The 27,180-nt window shown below is 42.7% G+C and overlaps 1 protein-coding gene across 1 annotated transcript in view; it reads left to right on the forward strand.

The window, feature by feature from the left end:
- Positions 1 to 27,180, forward strand: part of LOC115151357 (otogelin-like protein) — a 58,811-nt gene that overhangs the window by 17,571 nt on the left and 14,060 nt on the right. Inside the window, exons 10-28 of the mRNA XM_029695271.1 lie at positions 173 to 279; positions 1,519 to 1,644; positions 1,732 to 1,840; positions 1,920 to 1,966; positions 2,100 to 2,245; positions 2,359 to 2,491; positions 2,656 to 2,833; positions 2,972 to 3,096; positions 3,229 to 3,438; positions 7,721 to 7,889; positions 8,407 to 8,481; positions 8,649 to 8,692; positions 8,970 to 9,153; positions 9,991 to 10,098; positions 10,784 to 10,922; positions 15,487 to 15,618; positions 15,868 to 16,014; positions 16,333 to 16,452; positions 16,903 to 17,019. Coding sequence (XP_029551131.1) covers positions 173 to 279; positions 1,519 to 1,644; positions 1,732 to 1,840; positions 1,920 to 1,966; positions 2,100 to 2,245; positions 2,359 to 2,491; positions 2,656 to 2,833; positions 2,972 to 3,096; positions 3,229 to 3,438; positions 7,721 to 7,889; positions 8,407 to 8,481; positions 8,649 to 8,692; positions 8,970 to 9,153; positions 9,991 to 10,098; positions 10,784 to 10,922; positions 15,487 to 15,618; positions 15,868 to 16,014; positions 16,333 to 16,452; positions 16,903 to 17,019 — 2,416 coding nt within the window. The remainder of the gene's footprint in view (positions 1 to 172; positions 280 to 1,518; positions 1,645 to 1,731; positions 1,841 to 1,919; positions 1,967 to 2,099; positions 2,246 to 2,358; positions 2,492 to 2,655; positions 2,834 to 2,971; positions 3,097 to 3,228; positions 3,439 to 7,720; positions 7,890 to 8,406; positions 8,482 to 8,648; positions 8,693 to 8,969; positions 9,154 to 9,990; positions 10,099 to 10,783; positions 10,923 to 15,486; positions 15,619 to 15,867; positions 16,015 to 16,332; positions 16,453 to 16,902; positions 17,020 to 27,180) is intronic.

Raw genomic sequence — 27,180 nt, forward strand, 5'->3', positions numbered from 1 at the left:
TGAGTGAGTTGCCTGTCTGTCTTCTGGCTGACTATTGTCAAAGTGTTGTCTCACTATTCTCTGAATGTTGTGTGAGTGTTGTCTGAGTGTTGTCTGAATGTTCTCTGACTGTTGTCTGAGTGTTGTCTGACTGTTGTCTGAGTATTTCTGAATGTTGTCTGCTGTGATCCAGGTCTGATGATGAGGAGACGTTTTGTCGTGCATTGGTGGAGTACACACGAGCCTGCAGCCATGTAGGATACCCTGTACGAGAGTGGCGAGACAGCTTCCCTTCCTGCAGTCAGTAACATTATACTAACCTAACTTAAAGATGCAGTCCAGGATCTTAATGGGAAACTTACATTTTTTAATAGTTCATATTCATCTTCTCCAGCACCACCACAACATCAACATATGTGAAAATGGCGCGTTTCTACACTACCGTTCAAAAGTTTGGGGTCACTAAGAAATGTCCTTGTTTTTGAAAGAAAAGCTAATTTTTTGTCTATTAAAATAACATAAAATTGACCAGAAATACAGTGTAGATATTGTTAATATTGTAAATGACTATTGTAGGTGGAAAAAGTTGATTTTTTATGGAATATCTACATAGGCGTACAGAGGCCCATTATCAGCAACCATCACTCCTGTGTTTCAATGGCACATTGTGTTAGCTAATCCAAGTTTATAATTTTAAAAGGCTAATTGATCATTAGAAAACCCTTTTAGCACAGCTGAAATGTTAGCACAGCTGAAAACTGTCGTCCTGATTAAAAAAGCAATAAAACTGGCCTTCTTTAGACTAGTTGAGTATCTGGAGCATCAGCATTTGTGGGTTCGATTACAGGCTCAAAATGGCTAGAAACAAAGACTTTCTTCTGAAACTCGCCAGTCTATTCTTGTTCTGAGAAATGAAGGCTATTCCATGCGAGAAATTACCAAGAAACTGAAGATCTGGTACAACGCTGTGTACTTTTTGTATGTTTTGTGGAAAAAATATATATGAAGATAAGTGTTTCCAATGACATCATCGGTGTGCATCATGTGATTTTAACAATTATAAGTAGGCTTTGCCTACTAATCGCCTACTAATTGGTTGATGATGTCATTGGAAACACTTATCTTCCAGTATCTTTTTTATTACAAAACATGGATTCGCGCGATTTTCACATATGTTGATGTTGCGGTGGTGTTGGAGATGACTATTAAGTAGAAAAAGAAAAAAAAATCCCATTCCGCACAACTAATTTGCAACATATTGTACGAATTGGATTCGTTGCATATCATACAAATTGCAAGAAAAATTATGAGAATAATCTTTTGCATGACGAAACATATCATATGAAATGGATGACGTAGTACACAACTGGATGATGTAGTACACAGTAAACAGGGACCCGTTTTGGCATGTTTGCACCACTTTCAAAACTACTGGCTGAAATGTTGTAAAAGTTCTGGAGCATAACATTAACCCCAACCTTTAATTGACAGTTAGCTAACTTATTACTGCAGTAAGTTCTTCATTTGACTGTTCCGTAGATGATGGTTGTGAGGAGAGTTTTGTCCATAGAGACTGTATTAGCTGCTGCCCTCCCACCTGTACCTTTGACAAGGAATGTCTGGGAACCAACTTGCACTGTCTGGACGGATGCTACTGCCCTGACGGTACACACAAGCACACTTATACACACACGTCGCATGCACACACGCACACACACACTCCATCTCACCCTCTGTGTCCGACTATTTTAGGGTTGATTCTACAGAATGGGACGTGTATAGCAGTGTCTCAGTGTCCTTGTGTCTATCACGGCACCTCATACACACAGGGACACACTCTGGAGCAGGGCTGCAGCGTCTGGTGAGTGTGTGTGTGTGACTTGTGTGTGTTCATGTGTGTGGGTGTGTTTGTGTGTTGCTAACCTGTGGTGTATTTACAGTGTGTGTATGGGGGGAGTGTGGAACTGCACAGAGAACAACTGTACAGGTGAGCTAACCTCTCAGGTCATATGATCAGAAACTCATATGCTGAATGATCCAATGTCACACCTTTCATTGCCTGCCGGCCTGCCTGCCTACCTTCTTCTTTCTTTCTTTCTCTCTCTATCTCTCTCTCTCAGTGGAGTGTTCAGTAGTCGGTGATGTGTTTGTGACGTCGTTCGATGGGAGAATGTTCCTGCAGCCGGGGGCGTGTCAATACGTCTTGGTTAAGAGCCGGATTGGCAACAGATTCACTGTTACCGTTCAGTACACCACCTGCACAGAGGTAACACACACACAAACACATATTGCAGTATACCACCTTCACATAGGTAACACACACACAATCTGAAACAATCTTGTGTGTGTGTGTGTGTGTGTGTGTGTGTGTGTGTACAGGCCCAGCAGCAGGCGTGTATCCAGTCGGTGACAGTGGTACTGGATGAAAATGTTAGTCACCAGGTGACTCTGACCCGAGAGGGGGAAGTGCTTATAGGGGTCAACCCCGTTCCCACCTTGCCCTACATCAATGGTACGATACAATCAACTTACAATTGATACTCCTATCAACACTTCTTATAATATGCAGTATGATACGGATAACATCAGGTATAGAGAGAACAGTAATGGTCCCAACACATGGCCTTGTAGAACACCTTATTTAACGTCAGATTGAATATGTGTTTATGTGAGTAGATGTAGTGGAGGTGCAGAGGCTAACGTCGGTGTTCGTCCAGCTGAGGACCTTGCTTGGACTGCGTCTGCAGTATGACGGGCGTGGTGGGCGCATCTACCTACAACTGGACAGCCAATGGCGCGGGAACACGCTGGGCCTTTGTGGAACCTTCAATGGAAATCTTCGGGACGACTTCCTGTAAGGAAACTACTTCCTCTCATATTGACCCCTAAATTTTCTTTGGAGAAAAGGTTTAGGGCATTTCTATTTGAGGCAGTTGAGTAAAAGAGTATTACAGTAAGTATATTCATGACATTTTGGCCTGTGTGTGTATAGTTCTCCAGCAGGGATGATAGAGGGGACTCCCCAGCTCCATGCTAACTCCTGGAGGGTCTCATCTGCTTGCTCCGCCCCCATCAACCAGCCAATCATCGACCCCTGTGAGATGAACCAGCACAACGGTAACCTCTCACCCCTGACCTCAAAACTCTAACCCTGACCTCCATTGACTGCTTGATATATCTTCACGTTTTGCTGCAGCCATATCCTCTCAAAAGCTGAGAAGTGTGTGTGTGTGTGTGTGTGTGTTACAGTGTTCTATGCCTCTCTGTGTGAGGTTTTGTTGGGGAGTGTGTTTTCTCCCTGCCATGGTTACGTCAGTCCCAGTGTGTACCAGCAACAGTGTCGCTACCAGGCATGTCGCTGTGGAAACACCTGTCTGTGTACGGCCCTGGCCCACTACACTTACCTCTGCTCCAAACACCATGTTGCTGTCAACTACAGGGCCCACGTCTCAGAGTGTGGTGAGTCTGGGCAGTGGAGACCTGGAGAATGATATGTCTGTGTGTAGCGATGGTGTGTCTACACTGTAAAAAGTAGGTTACTGTACATTTACAGTAAAATACTGGCAGCACAGAAGTCAGTAAATTATTGTAGATTTACAGGACCTTACTGAAACATACATTTACAGCCTATTACTCTAACACCTGACTACCAGCATGCTGTATTTCTAGAATGTACAGTGCATTACTTGAAGCACAGTGGTTAGTAAACTGTATCAGATTTACAGTGCAGGCAGCTAGTCCCAACGATGGGCAGTATTACGTAGTATTTGATATACAATGAGCTCCGGTATTGGGACAGTGACAATTTTGTTGTTGTTTTGGCTCTGTACTTCAGCACTTTGGATTTGAAATGATACAATAACTATGAGGTTAAAGTGCCGACTGTCAGCTTTATTTTGAGGGTATTTCCATCCATATCGGGTGAACCGTTTAGAAATTACAGCACTTTTTGTACATAGTCCCCCCATTTTAGGGGACCAAAAGTATTGGGACAATTTCACTTTATATGTGTATTAAATTACTAAAAAGTGAAGTATTTGACCCCATATTCATAGCATACAATGACTACATCAAGCTTGTGACTACAAATTTGTTGGATGCATGGCCGTGATTACAGGGCAAAACAGACCAAAAGGACTTGGCAAAACACTTAACCTGTAAAGGTTTAAGACTTGCTGCCGCTCTGATCTGTTCCATATCTACATGAAATTGTTAGAGCACTACTACCACATACTGTTTCAGTTCAATTGGTACACCATCCTCAAAATATGTTAATAATCCAGCAACTCTTTCCCCTCCCACAATGCAACATCATTTTTAGAATGCTGCACTACATATACAACAAAACCGCAATAAAGTACTTTATTGTTAAATTGTATTGTAATAAAATTGAATATGTAATTATATTTTACAGCAACATACCAATGAATATTAGGTGTTTTATATCACTTGCACTTGTAATGCCCTTAACAAAGGCGTCTAAACTGGCAATGACTACAGGTAAAAACAGATCAAAAGGACATGGCTAAACACTAGTGAAGTTAGGTTTGATACCGGAGCTCCGAGACTTGCGTTGAATTCGCTAAGCAGCTAACTTCGAAGCAGTGTGCCGATGTACAGTGGGGGAAAAAAGTATTTGATCCCCTGCTGATTTTGTATGTTTGCCCACTGATAAAGAAAGGATCATTCTATAATTTTAATGGTAGGTTTATTTGAACAGTGAGAGACAGAATAACAACAAAAATATCCAGAAGAATGCATGTCAAAAATGTTATAAATTGATTTGCATTTTAATGAGGGAAATAAGTATTTGACTCCCTCTCAATCAGAAAGATTTCTGGCTCCCAGGTATCTTTTATACAGGTAACGAGCTGAGATTAGGAGCACACTCTTAAAGTAGGAGCACACTCTTAAAGGGAGTGCTCCTAACCGCAGCTTGTTACCTGTAAAAAAGACACCTGTCCACAGAAGCAATCAATCAATCAGATTCCAAACTCTCCACCATGGCCAAGACCAAAGAGCTCTCCAAGGATGTCAGGGACAAGATTGTAGACCTACACAAGGCTGGAATGGGCTACAAGACCATTGCCAAGCAGCTTGGTGAGAAGGTGACAACAGTTGGTGCGATTATTCGCAAATGGAAGAAACACAAAAGAACTGTCAATCTCCCTTGGCCTGGGGCTCCATGCAAGATCTCACCTCGTGGGGTTGCAATGATCATGAGAACGGTGAGGAATCAGCCCAGAACTACACGGGAGGATCTTGTCAATGATCTCAAGGCAGCTGGGACCATAGTCACCAAGAAAACAATTGGTAACACACTAAGCTGTGAAGGACTGAAATCCTACAGTGCCCGCAAGGTCCCCCTGCTCAAGAATACATATACATGCCCGTCTGAAGTTTGGCAATGAACAATCTGAATGATTCAGAGGACAACTGGTGAAAGTGTTGTGGTCAGATGAGACCAAAATGGAGCTCTTTGGCATGAACTCAACTCGCCGTGTTTGGAGGAGGAATGCTGCCTATGACCCCAAGAACACCATCCCCACCGTCAAACATGGAGGTGGAAACATTATGCTTTGGGGGTGTTTTTCTGCTAAGGGGACAGGACAACTTCACCGCATCAAAGGGACGATGGACGGGGCCATGTACCGTCAAATCTTGGGTAAGAACATCCTTCTCTCAGCCAGGGCATTGAAAATGGGTTGTGGATGGGTATTCCAGCATAACAATGACCCAAAACACACGGCCAAGGCAACAAAGGAGTGGCTCAAGAAGAAGCACATTAAGATCCTGGAGTGGCCTAGCCAGTCTCCAGACCTTAATCTCATAGAAAATCTGTGGAGGGAGCTGAAGGTTCGAGTTGCCAAACGTCAGCCTCGAAACCTTAATGACTTGGAGAAGATCTGCACAGAGGAGTGGGACAAAATCCCTCCTGAGATGTGTGCAAACCTGGTGGCCAACTACAAGAAACATCTGACCTCTGTGATTGCCAACAAGGGTTTTGCCATCAAGTACTAAATCATGTTTTGCAGAGGGGTCAAATACTTATTTCCCTCATTAAAATCCAAATCATTTTATACAATTTTTGACATGCGCTTTTCTGTTTTTTTTGGTTGTTATTCTGTTTCTCACTGTTCAAATAAACCTACCATTAAAATTATAGACTGATCATTTCTTTGTAAGTGGGCAAACGTACAAAATCAGCAGGGGATCAAATACTTTTTTCCCTCACTGTACGTATCACTTTATCAGAAGTACGTCATCAATGACGTCTGAAGCTTCATTTGATCAAGTGCTTTTCAAACTGTGTGTTGCAAAATACGAGATCCCACTGATTTCACCATGGTTCTAGTGCCTTCTTTGATTAAAAGCTGCTTTCACCGAACACCAAACTCTACTGGACACCGGACTTACAAATATATAGTTAGGAGTTTGTCCATCAAATTTCACTTGACTGGTATCTTAGCAGGTATAGTAGGGGACTATGGAACATTCAGGGATGTGAGGGAACGTACGGCCCAGTACATCACCGGGGCCAAGCTTTCTGCCATTCAGGACCTCTATACCAGGTGGTGTCAGAGGAAGTTCCTAAAAATTGTCAAATACTCCAACCACCCTTGTCATAGACTGTTCTCTCTGCTATCGCACGGCAAGCAGTACCAGAGCGCCAAGTCTAGGTCCAAGAGGCTTCTAAACAGCTTCTACCCGCAAGCCATAAGACTCCTGAACAGCTAATCAAATGGCTACCCAGAACATTTTATTTTATTGTATTTGATGAGGTCGAATCCCGTTGAAGGCACAGTATTTAAAAAGTAGTTTATGTGAAACCACACTTTCTGCACTGTTGTTCAAATATTTGGTTTTATTTAGTATAGTATAACATTCTGTCTTAAGCATCCTAAATAATACCATAGATTCAGTTAAGAAAAAATAGTAAACTTGAAGGGAAAAAAGTGAAGCATGGTGTTAACTTGGTATTCCGCTCAATTATAGGCTACTAAAGCCAACGACTTGCCGCTGTGCCACAAAGTGTAAATGAAAACTAGAGATATTCATATACTGCTATTTATTGCTGACCAGCAGAGTTCACTAATGTGCATTGTGAACATACAATGAAACTCAGAGTAAATAATAATTGTTTGGCCCATTTTTAGGTTTGAGACTTTCTGTCACTGATCTGTTTCCTACACATATTCAATTGTTAGGAAACTACTGCCACATTTCAGTTAAATTGGTACAGCACTCTCACTGATGGGTGCAACAAATATAGCCTCTTACAAGGCATGCCTCAAAATATGTTAATGAGCCAGAAACAACAATACCATGCATCCACTACTGTTCAAAAGGTTTTTGGCGGTACAAAAATACGGTATGGTACTGTGTTCTGAGGTGTACAGCTTTCTCACTTACGAGTGCAACAAATATAGCTTTTTACAAGGCACACCTCCAAATATGTTAATGAGCCAGACATTCTTTCCCCGTCCACAACATTTTCCCACAATGCACCATAATTCACAGTATGCTACTGTAAATATACAGCAAAATATACAGCAAAATTTTACAGCAGTGTAGCGGAATGCCATTGAGCCCCCATAATGCATTGCTCTTTACAGTACTGCACTATACTGTAATATAGAATTACAGTAGCTAACTGTATATTTTTGGCTGTAAAGTTACAGCAATTTGTCACAGTGTAGGTGGTGTGACGAAGGTGTGTAACTCAGGTGTGTGTGTGTAGGGGTGGTGTGTATGGGTGGGATGTTGTTCCAGTCCTGTGTGTCGTCCTGTGGCCGCTCGTGCCGCTCCCTCTCCAGCGGAGAGACCTGTAACCATGATGACTGTGCTGAGGGGTGTGGCTGCTCAGAGGGCAGTTACTACGATGACGTACGACAACGCTGCGTTCAGCCGTAAGACTCCGCCCCCTTACACATTATCACCTAACATGCATCTTGCCTGGCTACCCAAACACCTTGCTTCGGTAAAACGCTACGCCACGTCCATGGACGTTAGTTTCTTGTCCGCAATGAGTCTGGATCTTAGTATCTCCACGACGATTTCTGGAACGCAAACCCATTCTAACCGTTCTGATTGGTCCCAGAAATCGATGGGTGGGGCCAGAGCCAGAACCCACGTTTGTAAAGCAGCATTTAGAAAATTCATCATAGGCTTTGATACCCGATTGCTTAGAAATCATTAAATCGCTGTTGACTTTGTTTAGGAAAACAACCCAAATTTCCACATCACCACAAACGACTTCAATGATGGCAGTCTCAGACTGAAGTATGTAGCAAACATAGAGCAGTGGAAGAATTGAGTTTGAGTAGTCAGGCAAGTATGCACCATAAACTTGATCAAAAGCACATTATCATCGTCAAACACATAGGACTTGACCCTTCCATCATCCTCTTCTCTTTTCTCTCTCAGGTCTCAGTGTCATTGTTACTCTATTGGCGGGGTGTCCCAGCCAGGGGAGGTGTCCTTCAGCGCCGCCGGCCCTTGGTAAGCAGCCTCACACACACTAGCCATGATACATAGAAGGTTCATAGAGAGGTTATAGAGAAATCACTTCACAGACATAACGCCCTTCAAACAATCTCCCTGATTGGTAATGTTAGAGCTCTGAAAAATGTTTATTCTCTTTCTCCCACTCTGTCTCCCATCAACAGTCTTTGCAGGAATGGAAGGATGGAGTGTGTACCAGAAGAAAGAGGTAAACCAACCATCCCTCTCGGCAGGTAGCCTAGTGGTTAGAGCAGTGGGCCAGTAACCGAAATGTTGCTAGATGAAATCCCAGAGCTGACAAGTAAAAAATCTGTCATTCTGCCCCTGAACAAGGCAGTTGACCCACTGTTCCTAGGCCATCATTTGTTCTTAACTGACTTTCCTAGTTAAATAAAGGTTAAAATAACGTTTTTTTATTTTCCTCTCCATCCATCCATCCATCAACAAAGCTCTGTTTCTGAATGACTTCTGTCTTTGTGTTTTAGAGCCGGAGCGAGGCCAGTGTCCGGAGGGAAAGGTGTTCCACGGCTGTTCTGAACCCCAGGGGGTCAAGGGGGTGGTGGCTTGGCGAGGAGGTGTGGCCTGTGAGCTCACCTGTCGGAACCTGATGTTGAACCTCACCTGTCCTCCCACCACGCCCTGCATACCTGGCTGTGTCTGCCCACCTGGGTAGGGTGTGTGTCTGTGTGTTAGTTTAACTCTTTAAAAAAACCTGCTGTCGATTGGCGCACCCTTGCGTCAAACTAATTAACATGATAAAAAAATCCCCATCAAAATCCATCTGTTTAAGTTTTGAATTTTTTTTGTATGGGCTGCGTCTCAATCCAACACATCCTCCAATGTCGGCCTTCCACATCTGCTGTGGAAAGTGGCAGAGCTACAGTGCTGTTTGTCAGACCTGGAGACATCCCGAAAATCAGTCTTCTCACGAAAAAACGTCTGTAGCGTCCGAATGGTTTGGTCTACAAACTATGGAAAGATAAGGTTCACGAAGATGATGGTGTTCTCCGTTTTGTAACATCCAAACCGTTTAGGGTACAAACTAATATGAGGGGAGGGGAGACTCGTTCTATGACCCCCACAAGTGTCACAGGACTCGTCCGAAGGTAACCCAGTACCGGTTGAAAAAGTAGTTTTGGAAGTAGTATGGAAGTAGTTTTGTGCCGCAAGGAATGTGTTATTCAATGCATTTTCTATGAGCTATGGCAGTAAAGACCAAATTAAATATTTTATCAAATAATGTTTTTAGACATTTTTTTTATACCTGCAGGGGTCCTAAAATTCCAAATCAAATAGCTAAATGATCCATGGTATGACCATCTTAAAACAATTCCGTATGTTAGCTTAATATTACCAGGCTTAGGTTTTTAACACAGAAATAAATACTTTATTAACACACACATGCTTGAGCCCTGATTGTTGTAATGGTTCTACCTGACTGTGTGTGTGTGTGTGTGTGTGTGTGTGTGTGTGTGTGTGTGTGTGTGTGTGTGTGTCTGTGTGTAGGCTGGTTCTGCACCGTGGGGAGTGTTACTACCCAGAGAACTGTCCCTGTGCCTGGCTGGGCCTGGAGTATCTGCCAGGGGAGACCGTCGACACCCCCTGTTACAGATGGTAAGACCCTCCCAAAAAAACTCTACCCAAAAACAATATTTTGGTATTTGTTTCATTAGTCCATTATTGATATAGTCCCAAAATGTTTTGCATGTCAGAAATAACGTTTTCAAGATATACAGTATAACTTTCATAATACAGAAATACAGCCGCTATGATGCACATTGACTCAGTACTGGTACTCCTTGTACAGTATATAGCCTCGTTATTGTTATTTTATTGTGTTACTATTTCCTTTTTTTATTTAGAAAATATTTGTCATACTTTTTAACTCTGTATTGTTGGGAATGGGCTGGTAAGTAAGCATTTCACTGTAAAATCTTCACATGTTGTATTCGGTGTATAGGACCAATACAATTTGATTTGATTTGATTTGATGCCAGCTGTATTTCTGTATTTTGAAAGTTATATATCTTGAAAACTTGATTGCTGACATGCACAACATTTTGGGACTATATCAACAATGGACTAATGAAACAAATACCAAAAGATAGTTTTTTGGTGTATGTTTCCATTAAGGATTGTTAAATGCTGTTAACGTGAAACAAAATAGAGCACTAGTATCCTAAATATTCTTCAAATGCTCAATTGTGTTTCATTTACTGTCTTCTCTTTGTCTATTTTTGTCTGTATGTTTTTCTCCCCCTCTGTCTATCTATCTCTCCCTGTCTCTGTCTCTCTCCAGTGTGTGTCACCGGGGGTATTTTAACTGTAATTACTCTCCGTGTCCGGCAGTATGTACGGTCTACAGCGACAGACACTACCACACCTTCGATGGCCTGGAGTATGACTACCACTCGGACTGTCAGGTCTACTTACTCAAGGTGTGTGTGTGTGTTTTTTTTTATGAACCTTTATTGAACCAGGGAAACCCACTGAGCCCAGAGTTTCATTTCCAATGGTGCCTGGAGAACAGCAGTTCAAGCAATGTGAGCAACACATTTAAGCATGATCACAAAACAATTATAGTTACATAATTTCAAATAAATTACGTTACATTCAAAAGGGCAGTAGAAACAAATACATACAATCAATCAAAACAAGTGCAGTTTTCATAGATCAATTTTTTTTATCCCTAAATTCACCTTTTGGGACCAAAGAATAAAGTTTTAGAGTGACCTGTAGGTCATTCCAGGACGGAGGGGCATAGTATCTGAAAGCAGTCTTCCCTAACTCAGAGGAGACCCGTGGAACCTCTAGTACCAACCAGTCTAGAAACTGAGTCTTATAGTTACTAGATTTCCAATGTGAGGTGAGTGAGGTGAAATAGTATGGGAGTTTCTGGAGAAATGCTTTATATGTGAATAATAGCTAATGTTGGGCCCTTCTGGTAGTCAGAGTCTCCCAGCCAACAGAACTATAAGAAACAATGATGCGTACAGAAATGATCACCAGCGGTAAAACGCAAGGCTGGGTGATAGACTGAATCTAGAGGTTTTAACACAGTGTTGCTTGAACAATTTCCCTCCTATTTTCAAAAGTGAGACAAGATTTATTTATTTACATGAAACCAATCTTTACTCGCAACTTTTTGTCAGCTTATCAATGTGTGTTTTAATGGACAACTTATCCAAATACCTACATACTTATAATGCAGGTCTAGCTCAATTTGGGCTACTGTCAAGGTACAGATACAGGTCTTTAGGATCAATTTCACAAGAGCTGGAGACATAAACTTTTAACACTAATTTAAGATCGGTGAGCGATTCTTGAATTGAATTAAAGCCAAGCAGAAGGTGGTGAATGGCTTGCTGCCTTGAGGGGGCACGGGAATAAATAACTGTGTCATCCACATAGAGCTGTAAGCCCCAGTTAGGGCAGTGCAGTGCTGTTTCCTAGCTAGTGCATTAACTATGTCATTTATGAGTAGAGAAGCATCCAAGATGGTGCTGTGTCCTGGCCTAAAGCCTGACTGGTGAGTATTCAGGATACATTTTCTATCTGAAATGGACCACAGCCTACCAAGTGTTCTAATATTTTCACCTGACATGAAAGTTTTGAAATTGGGAAATAATTATTAAGATTGCAGGAATCACCACCTTTATGGAGCGGGAGAACAAGGGCTGCCTTCCACACCTTAGGAATAGTAACCAAGAGAATGGATAGATAAAAAACATATGTCAAGGGCTCCATAATCAGAGGTGCAGCAAATTGTTGAAGACACGGGTCAAGCATGTCTGCCCCAGTGTATTTTTTAACATCAACAGCTAAGAGAGCGTCCAGAACATCCCTAGTAGTGACTTGCCTGAAGAGAAAACAGTGGGTCTCTCTGATTAAACAGGGTTGCATCAGAGATTAGCTTGTATTATGTTCATGAACAGTATTTCCAGAGTTGTCCTTATTGCTGCTATTTCACCTTTCAAATAAATGTCCCGCTGCAATAAAATGTTGGTTAAACTCATCAGTTATTTCAGTTTTGTCTGCTATAGTATTGGGAGTTCAATAGAACCTCATTGGGCAGAAAGGTGTGGCTGCTTCTTTTTAGTGATTTAATAGCCTTCCAAAATGTAGTTGGATTGCCACGAGGGTCAGATATGGAATTAATGAAATAGTTAGATTTAGCCCTTTTTTATGGAAGCAGTAAATATATTTCTAAGTTATCTGAAGATGAGCCAGTCAGCAGTTACCAGTGTGTCTGGCTTCAGACCAAGCTTTGTTCCTTAGCTAAATTAACTCATCAAGTTCAGGCGTGAACCATGGATTGGCTCTATCTTTCATTCTTAATCTCTTCATAGGAGCATGTTTATCAGATACAGAGATAAACATACTAAAGAATTGTTCAAGGTCAAGTTCTGCTTCCGGAGTGTCATTAACACTAAGTAAGACTCAATGGTTAAGGTCATGTCAGAACCCTACTAATGGAAGTGTTTAAAGTTTCTCTTAGCGATAAGGCGTGGTTAAGTTTTAGGCAACTTTGTGTTTCTGACACAGACTTTGGGACAGTGGTCACTGAGGTCCCATAGCAAAGACACCACTAGTTAAGTATTTAGGAGGGTTATTTGTAAGTATGAAATCAATCAGAGTTGATTTAGCAGGATTCTCCACATTCAAACAAGTGGGCTCTGAAGTCAGTTGGACTAAGTTCGGATCAGTACATGCTGATTTAAGACAATCAGACGAGGGAGTAAGCTAATTGAGATTCAGACCCCCGGATATCACTATTTCAGAGGCTATTAATGGAGCTAGTTGCTCCCGCTGTGGCGTAGGGAGGTCGATAGATCCCAGCAACATAGAAATGAACATTCTGGGAAATAACATTTATAACTAGTAGCTCAACTAGTCGGTCACCTTAAAGTTGTTTTTCACATAAATTGATACACCGCCACCCTTCTTTGTCCAATCACTTCTGTAAACTTTTTAATCATGAAGTGCAATGGAATTATCATCAACAGAGCTTTTTAACCATGTTTCAGAGCACAATAAAATGTTGGGATTTGTATCCCGGACCCAAATGTCCAACATGTCCATCTTGGAGATAATACTTTGTACAATTAGCCAAAGCCCGAGCCTCATTTTAAAGTCTGCTGGAGAGTGTACAGTTGGAGACTGGCAGAGCAAACAGTACTAATGGGGGGAAATAGCTCAACAGGATTACTGATTTTAGCAGCCCTAGAACTGAGAGAATTTCTAGCAGACCATACACGGGACTGAGTAGTAATAACGGGAATTATCTAGGGGCTTGGGCTGTCAGAGAGTCACTGGGTTAGCGACTGTGCTATGTTTGAAGAGAGCCGCTGTGCTCCTCGGCCGTTTGTGTGTGTGTGCGTGTGCGTGTGTGTGTGTAGGCAGATTGGGATCAGGGAAAGGGGATCCAAGGAGTTTCTTTAATCTGGGAACGATTTTTAATTAGAGCGACTGAGGTAAGCAAAGCTGTAGCAACACACACACACACACTCCTGAGTAACACAAAGAGAGGCCTGTTCGCGGCAGACTCCCAGGGATATAAAATTAGAATGAGCAGGACGTTGGGACATTCCAGTTCTAATCAAGGTTCTGTGGTGGCTGGACTGGCAGCCATATTAGGTGTTCCATCTAATGCTGATCACATCACATTTCTCTGTTCTGTTGTCTATTATTTTACCCAGGGCTATGAGCTGGGGTAACCATTAAGGATCTGTTTCCGATCCTTCCGGAAACAGATATGCCTTTTAACTGACAGGTACACTAAGATACACTACATGGCCAAAAGCTTATAGAACATCACATTCCAAAATCATGGGCATTATTATGGAGTTGGTCCCCCTTTTTCTGCTAACAACAGACTCCACTCTTCTGGGAAGGCTTTCCACTAGATGTTGGAACATTGCTGCAAGAGCCACAAGAGCATTAGTGAGGTTGGGCACTGATGTTGGGCGATTAGGCCTGGCTCGCAGTCGGCGTTCCAATTCATCCCAAAGGTGTTCGATGGGGTTAAAGTTCTTCCACACCGATCTCGACAAAACATTTCTGTATGGACCTCGCTTTGTGCACGGGGGCATTATCATGCTGAAACAGGAAAGGGCCTTTACCACAAAGATGGAAGCACAGAATTGTCTAGAATGTCATTGTATGCTGTAGCATTAAGATTTCCCTTCACTAGAATTAAGGGGCCTAGCCCGAACCCATGAAACTCCCCCCCCCACCCCCCCACTGACCATTATTTCTCCTTCACCGAACTTTTCAGTTGGCACTATGCATTCGGGCAGGTAGCGTTATCCTGGCATCTGCCAAACCCAGATTTTTCTGTCGTACTGCCTGTTGGTGAAGCGTGATTCAGAGAACTTGTTTCAACTGCTCCAGAGTCCAATAACGGCGAGCTTTACACCACTCCAGCCGATGCTTGGCATTGCACATGGTGATCTTAGGTTTGTGTGCGGCTGCTCGGCCATGGAAACCCATTTCATGTTCCTAGACGTTTCCACTTCACAATAACAGCACTTGACCGGGGCAGCTCTATGATGGTGCCATGTTGAAAGTCACTGAGCTCTTCAGCACGTGCCATTCTACTTCCAATGTTTGTCTATGGAGATTGCATGGCTGTGTGCTCGATTTCTTTTTTTTTTACACCTGTCAGCAACGGGTATGGCTTAAATAGCTGAATCCACTAATTTGAAGGGGTGTCCACATACTTTTGTAATTATATAGTGTATGTCAGCTCTTTTCATGACTTTGCTATCTGCATCATTCAGTACGTTCCCTACCCTGAATGTGATGTTGCTACTGTAAATGTCAGAGTCCCCCAGAGGAACACTGAGCGCCAGGAATGCACTCTATCAGCCCTGGGGACAGACCTGCACACCACACACAGTACTCTTTCCCCAGAGTATAGATGAAGTGCAGTCCATAGTAGCCCAGGATAAGGACTGCTCTCTCTCTTGCTCGCTCTCTCTCTCCTATCTCTCTCTCCAGAGTATAGATGGTGAGGTGTCCATCGTGGCCCAGAATAAGGATTGTTATCAGAGTGGGATCGTCTGTATGAAGATGCTGGTCATCCATGTTGGATTCACCAAGATTTACTTCAACGACAACTCAGGCCAGCCTGTGCGCATCGCACACACATGCACACCAACCTTTCCCTTCTCACTCTAAAACCTGAAAGTCCATGAGCGCTCCCTGGTGGGCAGTACCAACCCTCATTTAGGACTAGCTAGAAACTCTTACTGATCTGATAGCCGCTCTAACAAACACATTATTTGAGTTTATGTGTTTGGTACATGTGACACTCCTGATGTGTTCTAACCAAAGTCTGGTCCTGTGTGTGTGTGTGTGTAATCTCTTCTCTTCATCCAGAGCCCCTCCAGTGTGGTAGGTAAGGGGTCAGAGTTTGAGCTGTGGTCAGCAGGCTACTACACAGCCATCCACTTCCCCAAACAGGACCTGACCGTTCTCTGGGACCGCAAGACAACCGTGCACATCAGAGCTGGACCACAGTGGAAGGTCAGGATACTTTTACTTCTCTCTCTCTCTCTTTCTCTCTCTCTTTCTCTCTCGCTTTCGCTTTCTCTCTCTCTCTCTCTCTCTTTCTCTCTCTCTTTCTCTCTCGCTTTCGCTTTCTCTCTCTCTCTCTCTCTCTCTCTCTCTCTCTCTCTCTCTCTCTCTCTCGCTTTCTCTCTCTTTCTCTCTCTCTCTCTCTCTCTCTCTCTCTCTCTCTCTCTCTCACCAGAACTGAGTTGGAACAGTCACACATCCCCCCCCACCCCTATTCCGTCTTTTTCTTTCTCGCATCTCCCTCTTTCTCCCCCTGTCTGTCTCTAGGGTCTCCTGAGTGGTCTGTGTGGGAACTTTGACAGTGTGACGGTGAATGACATGACCACGTCCAGTCACATGGAGGTCAGCAATGCTCAGGGCTTTGGAGACAGCTGGGCCCTGGGACAGGTACACACACAAAGTGGAACTTTAAACTCCGAACCATCTGCTCTAACTCCCACTTGGAACGATAACTACTGAACTAAACAGATTCACAGCAATTTTTTGATTTCTCTCTAATGATACAAATTAAGCCTAGAGTAATGAATACCAGCTGGCTAAAAGGGGGAACATTTCTTTAGTTGGGAAAGTGAAAGAGGTCTATTTCCCCGCCCCTACCCTTATTCCAACTGCCCCCCCCCCCCCCCCCCCCCCCCAGGCTTCCACCCTTCAACCCAGTCTCCTGCGTCTCTAGGGCCTACCTGTGATATTTAAGAGAAATCAGACACCCACTCACTGTGTGTGTGTGTGTGTGTGTGTGTGTGTGTGTGTGTGTGTGTGTGTGTGTGTGTGTGTGTGTGTGTGTGTGTGTGTGTGCGCGTGTGTGCGCGCGTGTGTGTGTGCGCGTGCGTATGTCAGTGTGAGAGTGACTATGTGGTGAAGAGAGCGTGTGAAGGAGACCTGGGTAGACAGCCGTACGCCAAGAGAGAGTGTGCACTACTCTACAGTGACATCTTTATCCCCTGTCACAACGTGGTGAGTACACACACATACACACACACTCACACCCACACTGGGGAGTGGGTTATGGGAACGATTCTTATCTGCTCTCAGTAAACATGCTCTACTCTCAGGAGATATACACTAATGGACACACACGTACAGGGTTCAGGTTAAATGTGGGCGGCAGGTAGCCTACAGTCTTAGAAAAAAGGGTTCCAAAAGCGTTCTTCGGCTGTCCACGTAGGATAACTATTTTTGGTTCCAGGGTTCTAGGAGTTCTATCTGGAACCAAATGGGTTCTACCTGCAACCAAAAAAAGGTTATTCATAGGGTTTTCCTATGGGGACAGCCAAAGAACCCTTTAAGGTTCTAGATAGCACCTCTTTTTCTAAGTGTAGCCGTTAGAGCATCCGACCCGACAAGGTGAAAAATCTGTCAATGTGCCCTTGAGCAAGGCACTTAACCCTAATTGCTCCAGTGTCACCAAGATAATGGCAGACCCTGGCAATGGCCCCACTCTCCAAGGGTGTGTCAGGGGGAGTTGGGATATACAAAAAACACATTTCCAATTCAGATATTAATACACACTAGTATATGTGTGAAAAAGGACAAATATAAGCACCCACCAAATTATTATTAAATGTGTGCAGCCCTGGAAGGTGGGTTGCTGGAGGTTGTGTGGTCTTATTCCCTGAGCGGCCAAAAGATGGTGCTGAATGACACCATCTGCTTACAAATTCAATAATAAAACAATAACAAGAGTGACCCTTATTACGCTGACAGTTTTAGTAAGATAATGTATGTGAAGGTTTATTTTTGAAAATATTATTGTTTATTGGGTGTAGTTTGTTGTCATGACAAAGACTGCACACATGCACATGCATACCATGCATCTCTAATCTCTAATCTGTATAGGGCTATAAGCAAACAAGAAAATGCACATCCAGAGGTGACACTACTCATTGCCGGTGATTTTAATGCAGGGAACCTGAAATCTGTTTTACCTCATTTTTACCAGAATGTCACCTGTGCAACTAGAGGCGACAAAACTCTAGATCACCTTTACTCCACACACAGAAACCCATACAAGGCTTTCCCCCGCCCTCCCTGGTAAATATGACCATAACTCTATCCTCCTGATTCCTGCTTACAAGCCAAAACTCAAACATGAAGTACAAGAGACGCGCTTAATACGGAAGTGGTCCGATGAAGCAGATGCTAAGCTACATCACTGTTTCACTAGCGAAGACTGGAATATGTTCCAGGATTCATCCAATAACATTGAGGAGTTTACCACATCAGGCACCGGCTTCATTAACTTCTCTAGGGTAGGGGGCAGTATTTTGACGTCCGGATGAAAGGCGTGCCCAAATTAAACTGCCTGCTACTCAGGCTCAGAAGGTAGGATATGCATAGTATTAGTAGATTTGGATAGAAAACACTCGGAAGTTTCGAAAACTGTTTGAATGATGTCTGTGAGTATAACAGAACTAATATGGCAGGCAAAAACCTGAGAAAAATCCAACCAGGAAGTGTGGAAATCTGAGGTTTGTAGTTTTTCAAGTGATTGCCTATACAGTATACAGTGACTTAGGGTTCATTTTGCACTTCCTAAGGCTTCCACTAGATGTCAACAGTCTTTAGAACGTTGTTTCATGCTTCTACTGTGAATATGGAGCGAACAAGAGGGCCTGGAAGTTGATGAGTGAGAAAATGACATGAGCTCAGAGGTGCGCACTCACGTGAGCGTTAGCTGTGTTCCTTTTCTTTTCTGAAGACATTGGAATTGTCCGGTTGGAATATTACTGAAGATTTATGTTAAAAACGTCCTAAAGATTGATGCTATACATCGTTTGACATATTTCTACGACCATAAATATAACTTTTTTAAACTTTTTGTCGTGACATTTTGCGCGCGCTTCCTGCATTTGGAGTAGTGGACTGAACACGCAAACAAAAAGGAGGTATTTGGACATAAATATGGACTTTATCGAACAAAACAAACATTTATTGTGGACCTGGAATATCTGGGAGTGCATTCTGATGAAGATCATCAAAGGTAAGTGAATATTTATAATATTATTTCTGAGTTTTGTTGACTCCACAAAATGGCAGGTTTGGTTTCATGTATGAACGCTGTACTCAGATTATTGCAAAGTGTGCTTTCGCTGTAAAGTTTTTTTGAAATCTGACACAGCGGTTGCATTAAGGAGAAGTGTATCTATAATTCTTTGAATAACAGTTTAATATTTTATCAATGTTTATGATGAGTATTTCTGTAAATTGATGTGCTCATTCACCGGAAGTTTTGGGAGGCAAAACATTTCTGAACATTACACGCCAATGTAAAATGTTTTTTTTGGATATAAATATGAACTTTATCGAGCAAAACATACATGTATTGTGTAACATTGAGTCCTGGGAGTGTCATCTGATGAAGATTCATTTTAGCTGTATTTCTGGTTTTTGTGACGCCTCTCCTTGCTTGGAAAATGGCTGTGTGGTTTTTCTTGTTTAGGTGCTGTCCTAACATAATCTAATGTTATGCTTTCGCCGTAAAGCCTTTTTGAAATAGGACAATGTGGTTGGATTAACGAGAAGTGTATCTTTAAAATGGGATATAATAGTTGTATGTTTGAGAAATTTGAATTATGAGATTTTTGTTGTTTTGAATTTGCCGCCCTGCTATTTCACTGGCTGTTGAATAGTGTGTCCCGCTGGTGGGACGCTAGCGTCCCACATACCCCAGAGAGGTTAATAAGTGCATAGACGACGTCCCCACATTGACTGTACATACAGTACATAGCCCAACCAGAAGCCATGGATTACAGGCAACATCCTTACTGAGCTAAAGGCTAGAACTGCTGCTTTCAAGGAGCGGGACACTAATATGGACGCTTGTAAGAAATCCTGCTATGACCTCGGGCGAGTCATCAAACAGGCAAAGCATCAATACAGGACTAAGATTGAATCCTACTAGGCCAGCTCTGACAATCGTTGGATGTAGCAGGGCTTGCAAACAATCATGGATTACAAAGGAAAACCAAACCGCGAGCAGCTCAGTGACATGAGCCTACCAGATGAGCTAAATGCCTTCTATGCTCGCTTCGAGGCAAGCAACACTGAACCAAGCATGAGAGCACCAACTGTTCCGGACGACTGTGTGATCTCGCTCTCCATAGCCAATGTGAATAAGACCTTTATCCCTTTGACGCGCACAAACACACAGGTGTGATCATTTCACAGTGGTCCAAGCAGCAAACCGGTGTGATTAGAACACTTGATTAGAACATCTAGCATTTGAGCTGGCCACGCCGTTTTTTCACATATTTTCTTTCTTATAAAAACAGTCTTTATAACGCTATGTCCTCAATGTGACCAGTTTATTTTTGAATGCAATGTTCAGACATTCACAGAAGTAGCAAGAGTGCAATACAATTCTCATCCATATCGGAGAAATGTAGGCTACATTAGTCCTAGTGCTAACTGAATAAAGAGTGAGCTAACGCAAACTGTCATATTTAGCCAACTCTCAGCTGATAGAAACCATAATATGAATTAGCTAAGAGCAATTACTATTTACAATTTATCAAATCACGGGTGAGCTCACCAGTGATTGAAGTAATTGAGTAAAACACTTTCTGAAACACTAATGTAATCCGACGGTGGGCAGAGTTTGTGTGCACTGCCATGTTTGTTTTTCTGTGTCAACCAAATATAAGAAGAGGTGACAAGATGAGTTGGGTCTGTTTGCAGTATGCATTTCGAAGGCGAAAGGGGCTGTGTGATCTACCATCATTTACTTCCCATCATTCTCTTCCTGAAGTTTACTCGAAAGATGAGTGAACCATCCCATCACCTCTTTTTTCTATAATATCTTTGGTTTGACAGACATTTATGTGACAACCAGAATGTATTGAATAATGTCAACAAACATTGCTCCACACATAGCCGGGCAAATAGCTTAGCATTAGCTCATCATACTCAGTACAACCTTCGAAAAAGTATTTTACACACATCATACGTGTCCATTAAAATCTATGCAAGAATCAGAATGCATGATTTGTCACCAGTACTTGAAAACATATGAATTAAACAACAAATAAAGAAATGATTACCACACAAACCATTTTCTGATAGTGATTTATGGATACAAGTGGCTCTTGCCGGTGTAATGATACTGACCGCCACAGATAGTTTTTTTTTTACGTTTCTACTGTTGTGGCTAGATGGAGAAGCTAGGCCTTCAACAGCTCTATCTGGTCATTGTGTCAGGGACAATTGTAGCTAATTATAAGCCTACGTTAAACCATCTGTGGAGACAAATCATCAGTATCAATGCAACGGCAGCCAATCACATCTCCCCTGACACTCACTTGGAGCCATTTAGTGTTGTTGTTTATGTATGTAGCTAGTGGGCTAAGCTGTAGCATTAGCAATGTCTTTCAAAAAAAGACAACTCACAAATGAGGAAATTCTGGAGTTTTTTGTCAATTCTGACAATGATTCTGAGTATGACAGTGAGGAATCAGATTCTGAAAGTGACACTGAGTAGCTGCCCCCAGCCTTGTGACCATTGAGAACCCTGAATCTGAGGAACCCTTTCCAACCGACAAAGTCCCAGATCCCTTTGAAGATGCTGGTGGTGATGGAGGGAGACCAACAGTGGGTGAAGTACGAAGGGCCTGCGGTAGCTGGAAGGCCGCCAGCCATTTCACCCTTCCTGGTCCTGCTGTTTGCTTTGATGAGTTCCAGTCGGGAGTGCAAAGTCCCTTGCCATCTCCCTCAGAGGCAGAGTGCTTCAAGCTATTTCTGACAGAGGAAGTGGTGGAGACATAGTGGAGGAGACCAATCGTTATGCCTTGGACCTACAGGAGAAGAGAGCCACAGGGAAGGTGGACCACCTGATGGGTGAGAGAAAGATCAACCCAGACTGTGTGCTTGACTATAATCGCAAAATGGGGGCAGTGGATATGGCGGACATGATGAACAGCTTTGTGGCATGTGCTAGGAAAACCACCAATTGGTATATATTTTTCCATCTGATTGGTACTGCTGTCCTCAATGGCTAACAAATGAAATTATTACTGAAAAAGGTTTTTTGTAATTGGACATACAGTTCACATACAAATCAAATACAGTTCCATTATGCAATTAAATGGACAATATCTCACCCACCTCCTCACTCCCTCATCCTCCCTACTCCCTCTCCAAACAGTATTTTGCGAGCATACAAAAGCTGTCCTCAATCTTCGGCAAGAAAGATGTCCAGTTCAAGTTACGATGTTGGCATGTTATGTTTAATACTGTGTGTGTGGTTTCTGAAAGTACAGAATAAAGAGGAATTATAGGTAATTATAATGAAATATCAGGATATAGCAATACATCCATATTACAAAGAAGTAACTTAATAACTGAAGAGCTCCACAAGGGCTCCACTAGGGAGCAGGGTAGTAGAGCTATGCAGGCAAAATGAATACACAGGCCAATGCAATGGTCATGATAAGGCCAGGGCAGCTTTAAAGGTTTAATACTTCTTTGACTCCATTAGCGTTAGCATTGTTTTACATAACTAATAGAAAAATGTAACTAAACTCAGCAACAAAAAAAAAGTCCTCTCACTGTCAACTGCGTTTATTTTCAGCAAACTTAACATGTGCAAATATTTGTATGAACATAACAAGATTCAACAACTGAGACATAAACTGAACAAGTTCCACAGACATGTGACTAACAGAAATTGAATAATGTGTCCCTGAACAAAGGGGGGGGGGGGGTCAAAATCAAAAGTAACAGTCTGTATCTGGTGTGGCCATCAGCTGCATTAAGTACTGCAGTGCATCTCCTCCTAATGGAATGCACCAGATTTGCCAGTTCTTGCTGTGAGATGTCACCCCAGTCTTCCACCAAGGCACCTGCAAGTTCCCAGACATTTCTGGGGGGAATGGCCCCAGCCCTCACCCTCCGATCTAACAGGTCCCAGACGTGCTCAATGGGATTGAGATCCGGGCTCTTTGCTGGCCATGGCAGAACACTGACATTCCTGTTTTGCAGGAAATCACGCACAGTACGAGCAGTATGGCTGGTGGCGTTATCATGCTGGAGGGTCATGTCAGGATGAGCCTGCAGGAAGGGTACCACATGAGGGAGGAAGATGTCTTCCCTGTAACACACAGAGTTGAGATTGCCTGCAATGACAACAAGCTCAGTCCGATGATGCTGTGACACACCGCCCCAGACCATGATGAACCCTCCACCTCCAAATCGATCCCACTCCAGAGTACAGGCCTCGGTGTAACGCTCATTCCTTCAATGATAAACGCGAATCCGACCATCACTCCTGGTGAGACAAACCCATGACTCGTCAGTGAAGAGCACTTTTTGCCAGTCCTGTCTGGTCCAGTGACGGTGGGTTTGTGCCCATAGGCGATGTTGTTGCCGGTGATGTCTGGTGAGGACCTGCCTTACAACAGGCCGACAAGCCCTCAGTCCAGCCTCTCTCAGTCTGAGCACTGATGGAGGGATTGTGCGTTCCTGGTGTAACTCGGGCAGATGTTGTTGCCATCCTGTACCTGTCCCACAGGTGTGATGTTCGGATGTACCGATCCTGTGCAGGTGTTGTTACACGTGGTCTGACATGGCGAGGACGATCTGCTGTCCATCCTGTCTCCCTGTAGCACTGTCTTAGGCATCTCACAGTACGGACATTGCAATTTATTGCCCTGGCCACATCTGCAGTCCTCATGCCTCCTTGCAGCATGCCTAAGGCACGTTCACGCAGATGAGCAGGGACCCTGGGCATCTTTCTTTTGGTGTTTTTCAGAGTCAGTAGAAAGGCCTCTTTAGTTTCGTAAGTTTTCATAACTGTGACCTTAATTGCCTACCGTCTGTAAGCTGTTAGTGTCTTAACGACCGTTCCAGAGGTGCATGTTCATTAATTGTTTTGAAAGCATGGGAAACAGTGTTTAAACCCTTTACAATGAAGATCTGTGAAGTTATTTGGATTTTTACGAAATATCTTTGAAAGACAGGGCCCTGAAAAAGGGATGTTTCTTTTTTTTCTGAGTTTACCTAAGCACAATTCTCCTATAACACCATAAAGTTTATGAAATCAGTACCTCAAGGCTGCACGGTAAAGGAATACACACAGAATATATTATACTCCATACATAAATAAGGTGTGCTACAGTAGAAATTACATAACACAATACACAGAAACTGTATTATGATAAGGTAATAAGGAATGTACTTTGATAGGAATGCACATAGTAATTATTAGTAAGGAAAACAATGATAAAGGCAATGCGGGCGCCAGCCGGAAAATGCACCAGGGGGAAAAAGTTTGGGCAGGTTCTGTTCTGACTGGAGATGCACAAATATCTGCATATGACCTGAGAAAACTTTAGGGGAGTGCTTGGGCTCTCATGGAGTAGAAAAATGTATCCGGCTCATCTAGCTAATCCTCGCTTACATTAGCATAGCATGCCTCTAATGTAAATTGTCTGACACGGTGAAATGGGCTACTTCTATGTTAATTAATAAGGAGGCGGAACGCACATAATTTCAAACTGTTTGAAAATCATGTAAAATGTACAACTTGAAACATAGCCTATAATTAGCAGGCAGCGAGCCTTGATTTGAGGGCAGCAAGAGTTAACTGTCCTGTGTCCTCACGTGAAAAGGTTAAACAAGTTAACATTCACATGGCCCCTGGACCCACTCCAATTCGCATACCACCCAACAGTTCCACAGATGACACAATCTCAATTGCACTCCACACTGCCCTCTCCCACCTGGACAAGAGGAACACCTATGTGAGAATGTTGTTCATTGACTACAGCTCAGCGTTCATCACCATAGTGCCCTCCAAGCTCATTACTATGCTCAGCATTGGCGTGTGTTCATGGATGCCAAGGGAAGCCAGGCTTCCCCCAAAAAATGACCAAGAAAAAAACATAAAAATAATTTAGCTTTTGTCTTTCTGTGTTTCATGAATTTCCTTTAATTCGCAGGAGGTTAAATGTCTCTCACCGGAGAAAGCATCCAATTGAAAGAAACAGCACCCCTCTGTCTCTGTATGTGTAGCCCATCTATGGTGTCTGGTCAAAAAGCGTATGACATTGTTGCTGCCCGTAGCTTTGAATGCAAGGGAAGCCAGCGAGCATTTGGCGTCCCTTGATAAAAACATTATAAAATAATAGCCAATCAGCATTGTGCTAAACTGAGTGAGCTCAGCTGTGAATGGTCCTGGCTCACCAAAGAAAAGTCTCACGGGATTGGTTTCAGACCAATCACATCAGAGGACAAACGTCATTGACAGAAAACTTGAATTGTTGCATATTTAAAATCGTCCCTTTCCTTATTAGCCATGGATGTAGATAGGGATTTGGACTTGTGGTTTTACTTTATTCTCCGTACTGGCCAATTATTATGATTGGGATTCTGATCCAAGCATATAGTGCATTCGGAAAGTATTCAGACCACTTCACTTTTTCCACATTTTGTTACGTTACAACCTTATTCTAAAATTAACAAAAACTAATTTTCCTCATCAATCTTCACACAATACCCCATAATGACAAGGCGAAAACAGGTTTTAAAAATGTTTGCAAATTTATAAAACATTTAAAACCGAAATACCTTATTTACATAAGTATTCAGACCCTTTACTATGAGACTCGAAATTGAATTCAGGTACATTCTGTTTCCATTGATCATCCTTGAGATGTTTCTACAACTTGATTGGAGTCCACCTGTGGTAAATTCAATTGATTGGACATGATTTGGAAAGGCACATACCTGTCTATATAAGGTCGCACAGTTGACAGTGCATGTCAGAGCAAAAACCAAGCCATGAGGTCGAAGGAATTGTACGTAGAGCTCTGAGACAGGATTGTGTCAAGGCACAGATCTAGGGAAGGGTACCAAAAAATTTCTGCAGCATTGAAGGTCCACAAGAACACAGTGGCTTCCATCATTCTTAAATGGAAGAATTGTGGAACCACCAAGACTCTTCCTAGAGCTGGCTGCCCGGCCAAACTGAGCAATCGGGGGAGAAGGGCCTTGGTCAGGGAGGTGACCAAAAACCTGATGGTCACTTTGACAGAGCTCCAGAGTTCCTCTGGAGAGACCTGAAAATAGATGTGCAGTGATGCTCCCCATCCAACCTGACAGAGCTTGAGAGGATCTGCAGAGAAGAATGGGAGAAACTCCCCAAATACAGGCGTGCCAAGCATGTAGCATCATACCCAAGAAGACTCGAGGCTGTAATCGCTGCCAAAGGTGCTTCAACAAAGTACTGATTAAAGTGTCTGAATTCCTTATGTAAATATGATATTTCCATTTTTTTTTATACATTTGCAAACATTGCTAAAAACCTATTTTTGCTTTGTCCTTATGGGGTATTTTGTGTAGATTGATGAGGGTTTGAAAAACACATTTAATAAATTTTAGAACAAGGCTTTAACGTAACAAAATGTGGAAAAAGTCAAGAGGTCTGAATACTTTCCAAATGCACTGTAATGTAGGCTAATGTTAACTAGCTGGCCTGGCGCATCGTTGCCCATGAAAGGAAGTTAGGGTAGCGAGCCAGCATTTTAGCCAAGTAGCCAAGGCAACATGAAAGAGGAGAATGGCATTGGCGTTTCTCTACAAGTAAGATCAGTCAACATGTTTTTTCTACTTGCACGTACACACACACACACACACACACACACACACACACACATAAATCAGTGCCATGGACAGCCACACTATATTTAGCTTACGTTGATTGGGCTAAATCATTTTTGGTATATTTTAGTTGTCACTGTATTAGATGTTGAAATGGTGCTGGAATAGTGGAGGCAACGCCTGTTTTCTTTGCGACTTGCGCTAACTCTCCGTGGTTCTAAATCAATAGTTGTTTAGTAGTCCGAAAATGTGGGAAACATTAATTTGCTTGACCATGCTTTAGGGTTTGTGACATGCAATATGTTTTGTGGACTTCATCGGACAGATGAAACAAAGATGTGGTTGAATTTATTCTGACACTGTGTCTTCTTATTGTCTCAGCTGTAGACCTATAAATCACGGTGTCAAGGCATATGAACTAACAGGTTATAGAACAAACAACGCAATTATCACAACACATAGGTTGAAATATGGCTTTTTTTCCTGGCATTCCTTCCCCGTTGATTTTACCCACTCTCCGCT

The sequence above is a fragment of the Salmo trutta genome, chromosome 17 (assembly GCF_901001165.1).
Source record: "Salmo trutta chromosome 17, fSalTru1.1, whole genome shotgun sequence".
NCBI classification, from domain to species: Eukaryota; Metazoa; Chordata; class Actinopteri; order Salmoniformes; family Salmonidae; genus Salmo; species Salmo trutta.